The sequence below is a fragment of the Oryzias latipes genome, chromosome 4, assembly GCF_053564925.1.
Source record: "Oryzias latipes strain Hd-rR chromosome 4, Olatipes_Hd-rR_3.1".
In the NCBI taxonomy this organism is placed as follows: Eukaryota; Metazoa; Chordata; class Actinopteri; order Beloniformes; family Adrianichthyidae; genus Oryzias; species Oryzias latipes.
Window position 1 is genome coordinate 24,722,840 of NC_136240.1, and position 13,040 is coordinate 24,735,879.

At 38.5% G+C, this 13,040-nt stretch overlaps 1 protein-coding gene across 2 annotated transcripts in view; it reads left to right on the top strand.

Moving 5' to 3' along the window:
• The window catches only part of exoc2 (exocyst complex component 2), a 143,977-nt gene that overhangs the window by 95,823 nt on the left and 35,114 nt on the right, over positions 1-13,040 (top strand). For both annotated transcript variants that reach the window (XM_078946146.1, XM_011474258.4), the window contains 4 exons: positions 2,812-2,970; positions 6,641-6,817; positions 8,174-8,300; positions 11,187-11,300. In XM_078946146.1, coding sequence (XP_078802272.1) covers positions 2,853-2,970; positions 6,641-6,817; positions 8,174-8,300; positions 11,187-11,300 — 536 coding nt within the window. In that variant the 5' untranslated portion in view covers positions 2,812-2,852. The remainder of the gene's footprint in view (positions 1-2,811; positions 2,971-6,640; positions 6,818-8,173; positions 8,301-11,186; positions 11,301-13,040) is intronic.

Here is a 13,040-nt window from a genome sequence, read left to right on the forward strand (position 1 = left end):
AACAATTTGGAAATGATGAAACACTTCATTTTGATAGTGTCTTTAACTCTTTTTTTATTTTAATTTTATTTTTTATCTCCGATTGACCCCAATCATGGATGTGTTACCGCAGACCCCCACTCCATCAGGTGATGGGTCAGATCTGGTGAACAGCTTTTACACACTCAGGTGTGATACAGTGGAGTTTTCAAATATTGACTTCTCCTCAGAAACTATATCATTTCCACTGGATGAGTTGGAAAAAGGCCCAACTTCCAAGTGAGGAGTGTTCTGATTTGTTTTGTTCGGATCTGGCAGGAAATTGCAGTCTGTCAGATGCATTTTTGTTCGCAAGAATTGTTTTTTTTTTTTCCTCAGCCAATTTTTTCTGGCAGCTTTGACAGAAGTCATGGTGATATCCTCCAAAGTTTAAAGACTCCTTCCTTTTTAGATTCAGACAATTTTTCTCTAATTTAGCCATCAAATTCAAACAGCAGTGATGACATTCTTCCACTTTTCCTGTAGAGAAAAATGTTACACCATCTCCAGACCCCCTTTTGTATTGCCAAATTTGTTTCTAGCAGATTTGATGTTGGTCCATAATTACGATTTCTGCTTCGTCACATTGTTGTGTACACAACTGACCTGTATCTGTGTGAATGGTTGCTACTAGGGGTGTGTATTGGCAAGAGTCTTGCGATGTGAAGCGTATCGGGATACATCTCTGTGTCACTCGTTCTCATCTGGAGGCCGTTACAAAGCACCACAATCTGCATTTTTATTTGATACTGGCACTGGAGTTTCGGTTTGGTACCCATCCCAAGCAAAAACTAGGTAGCACATGTCTCACAACAACAAGAACTGCGAGGCTGACTGAACATTTAGCAATTGAAAGAAGCTGATTCTCGCAAGATCTTGTTGTTTTGGTGCGGTGGTGTAGAACTGCTCAGACAGACTCGGTGTGCTGTGCGGCCAACTAGCGATCGGGACTTTTAAGTGGAAAACAAGAGTCAGACGCTGAAGGACGCTCAAATAATTGAAAAGATATTGTCTTGACAGCATTTTGAATCTATACAAGTTTGGCCAAAGGAAATATTGTAATGTATCGTCAAATCGATTTTTCCCAACACCCACTAGTTGCCACAACGACTTTGCTGAACATTCACTTTGTGTGAGCGACGACATTTGTTTGTGGCGATCGTGTTTTGGCCATAGAGCAAAAAAGGTGTATGATGGAGAGCCTGAGATCGGTCAGCCTTTTTTTTGGGACCTGGCAGTAATTTATTTGCAAACATCTGTGCCGCTGAAATGCATCCTTTCAAAAATGTTTCCCCCTCATTTGGAAATCTTTCTCTTCCTTTTCTTCAGTTCCTCCACATGAACTGATTTGCATGGGTGCTCCTTCTCTGGTGCCATAATCTGTACAATATTGCATGGGCTTTTGAGGAATGATTGGGCAGAGCAGGTTTATTTATCCTGCACTGTGAGGTTTACATTCTTCCTTTCCTCCCTGCTCTCTGTCTACTCCTTCATTCTTGGCTGTCTTTCCTATTCCCCCATTATCTGTAAGATAGCTGCTGGGCTGCCCTTAATGTGTGGAGACCTATGGGGGGAAGATTACTGCCTACTAAATACTGATCATATTTTAGTGTAAAAAGCTTCCAAACATGTGAATCTTTTCTGGTAAAAGAAAATAAGGAAAAACTCTAGTCATAAGTATCCTACACATTAGCAAAGGTCAAGGTAACAGAGGTCATTAGGAGCTAACTTACAAAAACAAACCATGTTGCTCCCACCACCTTTCAGCAGTCAATGTAAAATTTAAAATATGAAATTAGCAACAACAACAAAAAGTAAAAAAAAATTCTCTTGTAACTAAAAATAAGTGGCCTTGATGAAACTTTTCCTACAAGTTTATATTTTTCAGAGAAAACCTGCATAATTTGTCGTTCCTTTTTTGCATAAGGTTAACATCTGTTTGCCTAAACAAGCAACCACGCAATGAAACATCATATCTGTTATTTATCTATAATTCTGCTAGTATTGAAAAATATGTATTTTTAAAATTATTGATGTTTTCAGTAGCTTTAAATTAGAGTTCATAATACTGCACATAAATACTGTAGTTTACATGTATTTGTCAGTGTTGAAGCAGGTTATCGATCCTATTTATATATATGTGTGTGTGTGTGTGTGTGTGTGTGTGTGTGTGTGTGTGTGTGTGTGTGTGTGTGTGTGTGTGTGTGTGGGTGTGGGTGTGGGTGTGGGTGTGGGTGTGGGTGTGGGTGTGGGTGTGTGTGTGTGTGTGTGTCAATATAAAATAATAATAATTTTGAGACTCAAATGTTATATTGTCACTTCCTGATGTTAATGAAAGCTTTATAAAACCCATGTTGTTTCTGTTGATACAAAGACAAAATATAAACAATTTTCTTAAATATGTTGTTGATGTTTGAAAAATGTGAACTAGTTTTACATTTTTTTTAGACGAATGCAGGCTAAAGATGTTTTTGATGACGTTGACTCATTTCTACTGCAGATCTCCGTTTCTCTCAGATTTCCCACGAGCTGCAGTTGAGGTTTCAATTGTCTTCAGTCTTGCAAAAGAGAAAAAAACTTTGAGAGACAGAAAAATCTTAGATTTTGCAACTTTAAAAGGGTCCAAACTGATGCCCTCAAGTAAAATGCCGCCAGAATATTAATATTTTCCTTAAATAGACATAACAAGATATCAAACTGCCTTTTTATTCTGTCAGCTGCTTCACTGACTTCCCACAGACGGTCACTGTTTGTCCTCCGTTTCTAACTGTATCTTGTGTTTTCCGTGTCCAGGCGTTGATTGACCCTCGAGTTCCTGTTTGCCAGAGGCCGCCATGTCACGTGCACGTCCACCCCCGCTGGTCACAGGCATCTCCCCCAAGGAAGGAGCAGCATGGACCAAAGTCACAATCCGTGGGGAAAACCTAGGCACGGGTCCAGCCGATCTTATTGGTAATAACATTTCCAACCGCACAGCCCACCACTTAACAGGCTAAAATACACTTTTTTTAAACTTTAGTTTAATGTTTCAACATTATTTAACTGTAACGTAATATTAATATTCACAGGAAATGATAGCCGTACTTCTGCTTTATGGTCTTCCTCTAAGTGTTATTTCTTCTTTTTTTTTCAAAGTAAAATACGCATATATGTTAGCAAGTGAATTAATAAGGTCACATAAATATACAACTAATTTTTTTACAGCCCAGATGTAAATATACAAGATGTCAAAAAGCTGTATAAATTTGTTTTATTCTAAATCATAATTATTGGAGTTCTGCTGTATTAACTGTTGTTGCCATCTCCCATGAACAAACCATGGCAGCCGTTGTTTAAACAAGCTTTTATAAAGTTTCTCTCTGTTTACATGGAAAGTAAGTGGACGGGTCACCATTGTTTGGTGCTTGTCTATAATCAACTTGTCAGTGCCATACTTGGGATTTTGTTTCTTTGGGGTGATATGAAGCTCCTGAATGTTTTTAGTTATTCTTGGACAGAATTAAAGGAAATCCTCTCAACTTGTCAGGATGCTACTTTACCTTATGTAGTTGATGACTGCCGTCTCACAGGAGGAGGGAATATTGATCCCTTGTCTGTCTCTGTGAAACCTCCCTTTGCTTGTCTAAGCAGCTTCCTATCAAAACAGGTTTTTGTACCTTTTATTTTTATTAGCTGTGACGTTTGGGATCAGGTGACAAAAATAACTTTATTGATGTTTGCTGCACAGACTCAACTTTAAATGGGGAAGGATGTAGAAAGTTTGATTGTTTTTCCAACACATTTGATTATTTTTAAGCTTTTTCCAACCTTATACCAAGGCGCTAAAACTGTTACTGGTGAGCTTAGCAGCTGTTAGGACCAGTTATCGGCTTCATTTGGACTTAGAAAGATAGAATATGGAGGCAGAAGCCCAGGCTTCTAAGAGGAAGGGAATGGAGGACTAGGTTAACCCTGAAAAGAAGGTGATTGCAAGAGGTGCCTGAGGGTCTGGTCGGGGATGCAGACAGGTTGGCAGAAGAGACTTAGGAAAAGGCAGGAAGCAAGATAACTGACTTCACATCAAGGTCCAACCTTTTGAGAAGACATCATAAGGGGAAATTGGCAGAAGTGGCTGTCGTTGATGGAGAGGGTGGTACCAAGAATGCAGAGCGAAGAAGTTGACTTTGTGAATGATGTCTGTTACTTTTTAACTTCTTTTTATGTGTATATGTTACATTCAGAAATACTGTGGTTTTGATTGTTTAAGAAATTATTGTTCTGAAATCCAGTGATTTCATTTTTCTTTGTCATTTGGACTGGGATTTAGGCAGAGAACTTGGTGTTAATTTTTCGTATGCAAGGTCTTAAAAAGTCTTAATTTGAACTCAAAGAAACCGTTAGGAAGGAGCCCTGTTAGATTGTATCACATTCTGATTTGCATTTGTGTTTCCTCATATTAGACCAGATTGGTTTTTCTAAAAAAAAGAAAAAAATTAAAAATATCAGCAGAGCATCAAAAATTGTTTAAACAAAGAATGTGCAGCACATCATACATGCATTTCTTAACAGCGACGGGTTAGTGAATACTATACTCTTGGAAAACGGTTATTGACAGAGATTCTACGTGCACGTAAAAAATCATTTATTATCACAATGAAAGACTTTTGGGATTCCGTTTCTAAAACCATGCATGGAATTCAGTGTAGCCTGCGCTGAAATCCATAAATGTGCTAAACGTTTCAGGTTTATGAATGTGTGTGGCACATGTGATCCATTTCAGAACAGGAACACAGTTTCAGATCCTGTTAGCAATTAATCACAGAAATGTGCTTTAAAGAAACAGCACGCAACATATTTTGTTTATCCACAGCTGCTTTTGCTGCTTTTGCTGCTTGTTGTCACACTCCGTCATTCCTTCAGATCTTTTGCTCTGACGGTGTTGATTTTACACACAAATGATCACTTTTCTTCTTTTAATTATCAAAGTTTGCGTTGAGTTTTTTGTATTTCCCCCAACTTTATTCTACTTTTTTATGCGAGAGAAAAAATGAAAAGAAACAAACTGATCCAATTTATGCAACAATATAGTAAAGGAACAGCTCTTCATCTGAAAGCTGGACAGCAGATGTTTTGGTATCTATTAGTGTCAAAATAAGGCTTCTCCTGTGTCACCTGCAGATGAAAAACTTTGTTTTTTTTGTGGTTTGAGAATTGCAGAAGCTTTTTGATGCAGTTTTGCATGTTTTTATAATGGAAGTGATGATAGACCAAAATAGAAGAAAGTGGTCCTGAAATTTTTCCTTTATAAATTATGAAGAAACCTTTCAGGATTTTTTTCTCATAAATATAAAGAGGAAAAGGAAGAAAATCTAATTGCGGTAATGCAGAACAAGGAATCTACATTTGTTTTGTTTATTATTTAACTCAAGTTTATTAATATGATGTTGCCTCCTTTTAGAAGATTTTCTGTCATTGATGCAGTTTAGGGTAAAAAAATTTTTTTTATCTCTAAACAAGCATGAATTAAATAACTTTTTAGTGTAGTTTAAATAAACTCAATGTAGATGGAATACTTTGATTTCAGCATTTATGTTTTTAGTATAAAAATGCTTATAAATTAGTCTCTTATTCTTTTTTTCTCATCTGTATATCCATACGTTTTAGCCAGTGGTGTGTCATCCTCCTTTTGTTTATCTATTCCACCTCTTTTGAAATTCATTCTTTGCGAATTTTGGAAAGTTATTTGAATTTTAGTACAGACTCGCAAAAAAATAAAATCGGCTTTTTTTGTGTCATTTGAACTGTAGCCCTTTATAAAGAATAAAAATTCCTAAACACTAAGTCGTTTCGATTAAAACTGAAACCAGTTTGATCTGTTTGTATTGTCCTTAAACCCACCACCAGCATCTTGCTCTCATTAAGCGTTTGAGGGTCACTTTTTTTTTTTTTTTTTACTGCTGTTTTCTCTCATATTTGCCAAACGTATCCTCCGCAGAAAGCCGAGAACACCGCTCCCACTCGGACTGCAGCGTGCCGGCCAGCCTATTTCTGAGCATCCCCAGGGCCCCGACATTAGATCATTAGATATGCGCAAATGTGTGTGAGTGCTTAATTCACTCAAACCAAGCGGGCAGTGAAGAACAGGAGCAGGAAACAGGGCTCTAATGGGCATATTATTCACGGTTTTATGGGCTATTGGTTGATTAGCTCTCGCAGGCTTTCCTCACGTTTGACGGCTCACACATGAAGCGTCCCAAATCTGCTGAGCGGGAAACATCCCTCCCCGTCTTTGTCATCTTGTGCCCAAACGGTGTTCAAAAGGGTTTCAGAAGAGGCTGACAGATGTAGGAGCACATTGTGCCAGTAATGAGCCACTTAGCATTGAAGAGACCGAGATTAACTTTAGGAAGCTGGGTGAGATGAAGGAAGATCAAGGCCACCCACACCCGTCCTGACCCCAGCGTGAACTCTGACCCCCTGCCGACAGCGTGACTTAACTTGCTGATGGATGTCACCGCTGTCTAAGAGAGCTCCTCTTCTTTTTTATGGACTGTGTGTGTTGTGAGCTACACTTTGTTTGTTTGTTCTATCGGCGTGTGTCTGTTATCTCTCACCCCCTTTCTTTTTTTTTTCCTTCTCCCAGGTCTATCAATCTGCGGGCACAACTGCATGCTGACGGCCGAATGGATGTCCGCCAGCAAAATAGTGTGCCGCGTGGGACCTGCCAAAGACGATAAGGGGGAGATCATCGTCACCACCAAGTCGGGAGGTCTGGGCACCTCGACCGTGTCGTTCAAGCTCCTCAGGCCGGACAGGATCGGTGAGAGTCCAGAAGAAAACTGCAATCAGTTTTTTGAAAAAATGGAGGCAGATTTTCCTCAAATCTTTTTTAAAATCAGAGAATGATAAGTTATTTAAGAATCAATTTCCCTGTTTTATACATGAATTCCTAAATTTGTCATAAATATAATTCAAAAAGTCAAGGTAAACCAATGTTGTTTTTATCCAATGTATCAAAATTAACAAAAAACCATATTAAAAAAAACTTTTCATGAGTTTTAGAAGCCAAAATAATATGAAATAATGTTTTTTCTTTTTTCAGCCATACATCAGTCGAAACTACAACATTTTTCTTGACAAAAACTGATGCAAACTCGTCAAAAAATACCATTTTATGAAGTGAACCCCACACCACTGCTGTTGTTATTAGCAGCTGAAATGTTTATTTTACTTGGTTACAATGTAGTTACATCAGGTTTTATCAGGTTGCTCCTGTCTGTTAAGGAAATATTTATTTGCTTTTTCTTCTTATCAAAATTGCAAGTAATGTAGTTTATACTTTTCTTTTTGTCTTCCCAATTCGGAAACTGTGAACAAACCCTTTATGGCTTTGCACTGAAAGACTCATGCAAATAATCTTTTGCTCTATCCTTAAAGCGTTCCCAGTGGTCTTAGAATATACCGTTTGTAATAATAATAATAAGAAGAAGAATATACAGTTTTTAGCCAAACTCAAAAACAGTGTGTTGTTCTACAGGAATGCATTTCTGCAGAGCGGCAGGAGTTCATTAGAAATTCGCTTGTCAATTGTGGGCGGGACTGTTGGTGCAGTGCAACCCGCCCCCCCTCCCCTTCTCATTGCAGAGAGCTCTGTTTACACTCCCTCACTAGCTTACAGCCCGTCACATCCCAAACCTTACAAATCGGTGCAACAAAAATAGTGAGCAGTATCCAGCCATACAGTTTTGAACCAGATTCCAACTCGGATGAGGAAATCAAAGACGTGCATGCCTCTAGTCGTCTACATGTGGATGCATCAGAATGGAGCAGAGCAGGGAGCTTGTGGCCTGCCTATTGAATTTGCTACATCACAAAAAAATCTCTTTTTTTTAACAGCATTTTTTTCATCTGCTCCTGATTCACAACAATTTGAATAAAGTAATTCTCTGAAATGCAATTACATGTCATCAATCATTAGAAAAATGCCACAAGAACATGTTAAAGGCCCCAAAAACACAAGTGCGTCTTCTGAGTGGAACTTTAATAACTTTTTAAACGAGGCAAAGTTCCAGTAAGAAAGAACTGTTAGTTGGTGTTTGTGCGTGATGTTGTGTAACTGCATGGTGTCTTGCGTGGTTAACATTTAGGATTGGCGCCTGTCTGCCCCCTCCCGCAGGTATCCTGGACCAGTCGGCGGTGTGGGTGGACGAGTTTAACTATTACGACATGAGGACGGACCGCAACAAAGGAATTTCCCCGCTCTCCTTGCGTCCCAGCAATCCGCTGGGCATCGACATAGACAAGTACGGATCTGGAGCGTCCAGACACACACACACTGCAGCACCGACACAATCATGCTGCTGTAAACACCAGCGCTCTGGTCACTGAGTCATGGTTTATGTTCCCAAACAGAGACAAATTCTCCCCACATGTAGGTATTTGAAATATTATGCCCACATGGAAATTGCTGAACAGCCTGTAACCGCTCCACACACACAGAGTGGAAACGACATAATTACGTACAAGCTAAGAGAAGGACAACATGCGGATACATGGAAAGATCTCTGGAAGCTCGCTTCAGAGGAGGCAGCGCAGCGAAGGCAATCCAGCGCCAGGAGTGCAGAGGTTGCGATGTATGCTTTGTGTTGTCATGTTCTGGCAGTTCTGGTTTAGTATTTGTTTGGTTTAGAGGGGCTGGGCCAAGTGGCCGCTCGTGGCCAAGGGCTAGACCTCCATAAACAGGCTCCGCCATTGGCCTGCATTGAGAATTTGCACAGCGTGTGCACCGCTCAAAGGTGTTTGGAAGGAGTTGTTTCATGGATACTTTTGTCAGATTTGCAGCATCAGCTCTAAATATTATATTTAGCCGAACGTGTAAAGAAAGAGTTGAGAGAAGAGTCAATATTGGGTGAAGTGTTTTTTTCTTAACTGGGTCCTGCAGATCTGCCAGGAATGGACTGCGACAGCACAGCAACACATAGCAGCTAAATGTCTGGAAAAAAGACACCCGGACATCCACTGTCAAAGAGCTTTGGAACACCATATTTATTTAAATCTGCACCACATTGCAAACTATTGGATACTTGCAAAGATTTAAAACCTTGCTTTTAGACATTTTAGATATTTGCCCGGTTTGAATTGATCTTTGTTCTACATTTCCTAAATTTCTCAAAATCAATACAGTTGAGAATTTAAAGCCTTGTTAGGAGCTAGGTTTTAGATACAAGGAAATTATTTAAATGAGTCAAAATCCTTTTGCTCCGTACTCTTGACAATAGAAAAACTTAATTTAAGTTAAAACTTAAAAAAAACCTCAAATTCCGCTGTAATTTTTGGTTGCATTTTGAGGATGTTATTTTAAATTTAATAAAAGTTAACAAATTTGTCTAGATATTCTTATTAATATTTTGGAAACCAAATTTTAGATGTATGTTTTAGGAATAAGTGTTAGTTTTAGATTTGATGATTTATTAGAATGGTTCATATTTGTACTAGGATTGTATTCTCATTTTGTTTATATAGTCGTTTCCACTTTTACACCAGTGTTTGTCACTGTAATAAAAATAAATTACAATTAGACACATAAAACTGAGAACTAGTAAAGAATATTGATTATTGGGCTTTATAAGATTCTGCTCTAAGTAATTATATTGAACAGTTAGCATTTTAATCTTGTTTTTCTTTTTTTGAATGCTGCTAGATTTGGATATCTTATTTCTAAAGTAAAAATGATTTGCTGCATGGACAGATATTTTTATTGCTTCCAAGTAGGCCTGCACAATATACCGCAAATTTATCGTTATCGCAATATCCAGCTCTGCAATATGCATATCGCAAAAGACGGCGAATATCGCAATAAATCGCAAACCCAAAATGTGTTAAAACAATCTTCTAGCAGCTTGAAGCATTTAACGAATCAAATAAATCCCTTTATGCTTTGACCAATCAGATGGACGCCTTCCCATTGTTGACCACTCGGATGGAGGCCTATTATGTTAACCCTGGTCCTGACGAGCCTCAACCCTGCCTGTTTTCCAGCTCTCCTTAACCAGCTTGCTGTTGATTGGCTGACTCAAGTGATTTCACATCCTGATTGACTGAACACACCTGACTTTGGTTATCATTATCGAGCAGTCTAGGGAGAATTGGAAAACAGACAGGGTTGAGGCTCTTGAGGACCAGGGTTAGCCACCCTGACGTTTGTCCCCCATGTCGATGAGGGTCATTTGGAGTATAATTTTTAAACTGTTGCAATGAAATGGGAATGATGTTTTTGTTTATTTTTCTATTTGTTTATTTACCGCAAATTTATCGTTATCGCAATATTGATCACTAATATCGCATATCGCAAGTTTTCCTCATATCGTGCAGCCCTACTTCCAAGTGATTCCTGCTCTTTTCCTCTTTTTGCAGTGCAGCATTTACCCTGGGAAAAAGTTCCCTTTAATTACTACCAAATGAAAAAAGAAATCCAACATTAAAATCTTACAATAACTTAGAATCACAATAGATTCTTTTTAAATTATGGAAGTAAAAATGTAAATTTCTTTTCTTTTTCTCTCTCGAATGAATGAAAATAAAAGTACCGGTAAATGATTTGTCTTAGAGTCTATTATTTTTTGTTTACCTAAATTTTTTAGGGTGAAAATATGGAAAAATGTGTTTAAACTTTTCACTGAAAACTTGTGCGCTTTTACATCTTTGTTCATTTGAAAAAAACGAGCATTACATTGTTTGTAACCAAATCTATATGATTCTTTTGGGTCACCATGCGTGCGTGTGTATTTGTGTGTGTATATGTGTGTGTGGGTGGGGGGGTCAGTTTGTGTAAGCCACAGGTCATTAGCAGAGATCAAGCTTTCTTAATGAGAGCTGGGTCCTCCAGGGGGCATCCAGGCGTCACACAATGCACTTCCCACGCCAGGCTCTCCCAGCCTGCTGCACTTTCTGGCTGCATACTGCCCCCTACTGGAAAACTTGACAACTTCAATTTTCCAGCCAAATCCTGCTCCCTCACAGTTCACTGTGATTCAATTAATACTGCTTTTTTTTTTCTTCATTTCAGGGTCACATTCTCTAACCTTGTTAAGCTTCTGCTTATGGAATTTCAGTTTATTGACGTGGTTTGTTTCTTCATTTATTTTTCGTCTTTATTTTGTTTGATGCAGCTTCATCCTCTTTCTTTGCAGAGGAAAAATCCCACAGAAAGACATCGATCAGATTTTTCCAGGAATGAGTGGAGACTTCACCAGTGAGAATTTCTCTGCCACCTGGTACCTCATAGAGAACCACACAGGCTCCAGGTAGGACCATCTTCATGCACATCCTCATCATCATCATCATCATCATCATCATCATCATCATCACGACTGCCTTAGAAACTTAAAGACTTCCAGTTCTTTCAAGAAACTGATTCACTGATTTACTCGTAGAAATACTTTTATTATAACATTTTGAAGAGATTATCAGAAAGTTTGCCTTTAAAGTCTTCATTTTTAAGTTTGGATGCTGAGAGCACAAAGTGGAGATGCGGGGGAGTATCTCCTTTGTTCCTGAAACACTAAATCTTAGTAAAAAAGACAAGTAAAATGAGCATTCAATGTCTCTATTTAAAAAAAAGATTTCTATATTTTCTATGTATATTTTTTAAATATTTCACTAAATGTTTTAATGGTTTCAAGTTGATTTAAATTTCTAGATCTGTAAAAAAAAAAATTTCTTCTTATAATAATCACTTTTTTTTAAATTCATTTCAGAAACTGAATTAGAATACCATCTGTGTTGTTTCTAAATAAAGCGGTTTCATTAGTAATCCTTAAATGAATTTGGATTAGATGCTGGGTTCCCGTTTTTTATACGTCAGAACTGGAGCATCACCACCGGTACGAACAACTGTTTAGTTTGAGAAGTTCTTCAAAGGCCCTCCACCCCGCCAGTCCTCTCTAGAATAATCTGCGGCAGCTGGAATTTTTTCGAAAACCAAAAAAAAATCAAAGTATTTTCCTCTGCAGTCGGACTTCATCTTAATGAAAATTGCCACAAGTAACAACAGTAAACAAATACAAACCAGTCAAGGGACAACGTGTGCCAGTGACTTAAGATCTGGCAGTCCAGCCCCACCGCTCTTCAGAAAATTGTACTTAAAGCATTTTGTAGAAATATTTTCTTCTTCCTATTTTTGTTGCTTTTGTTACCCGTCTTCATGTTGTAAACCTGGGTTTAAAAATCCATGCAGGAAATTGGACAAAACTAACGGTTTTGAGGTAAAATGTGGATATAATGGCTGGTTTTATAGAAAAATGTTGCTATGTAAAAAACTGTAACGTCTCTCAGCAAACGAGAGTTTAAAACTTTTCTTCATTAAAGTTTGTTTCTTCCATAGAAATGAAATCCTGTGAGTCCTTGAAAAACAGTCAAGATGAAGAAAACTTTAGATACCTTTGACCCTAATTCAAAACAAAAAGCTGATGTGAATAGAATCTCCAAATTATTCAAGGAGCTTAAAAAATATTATGAACAGAGACTTAACTGGCCAAAAAAGTTATGCTGGTGACAGGATTTGACATGCATGCTTATATAAATGACATTTGAATGTGGAAAATTGGGTTTTAATGGTTTGGAGTTTTTTGTGGGTGTCTGACACTACAGGAAGACCGAGCATGGTCTTCACTGAAGCAGGAGGTGTGCAGACAGGGTAGCCTGCTGACCTCCAGTCTGTCATGTTAGGGCGTGAGGCGAGTTATTTTGGACACTCCTGGCTTCCTCTACCCCCTCCTCCCCGTTGCTTAGCCTTCCAGTAACCCAGACCCCATGGATCCAGAATGACCAGGGGCCTCTGTTTGGACCTCACCGGGTGGCTGTTTCTTCCTGCAGAGGAAACCTCACTCAGAGAGCTTGACATGCAGACACACGTACTTACAGTGCACCCAGATGTGTGCGCAGAAACTATCTGTTGATGTGCAAAAAGGAACGTTAGACATTTGTTGCAGTCCCCTATTTGTTTTCTTTGTTTTAAGTTGTTTGTGTAAAACAGCTAAGAGATG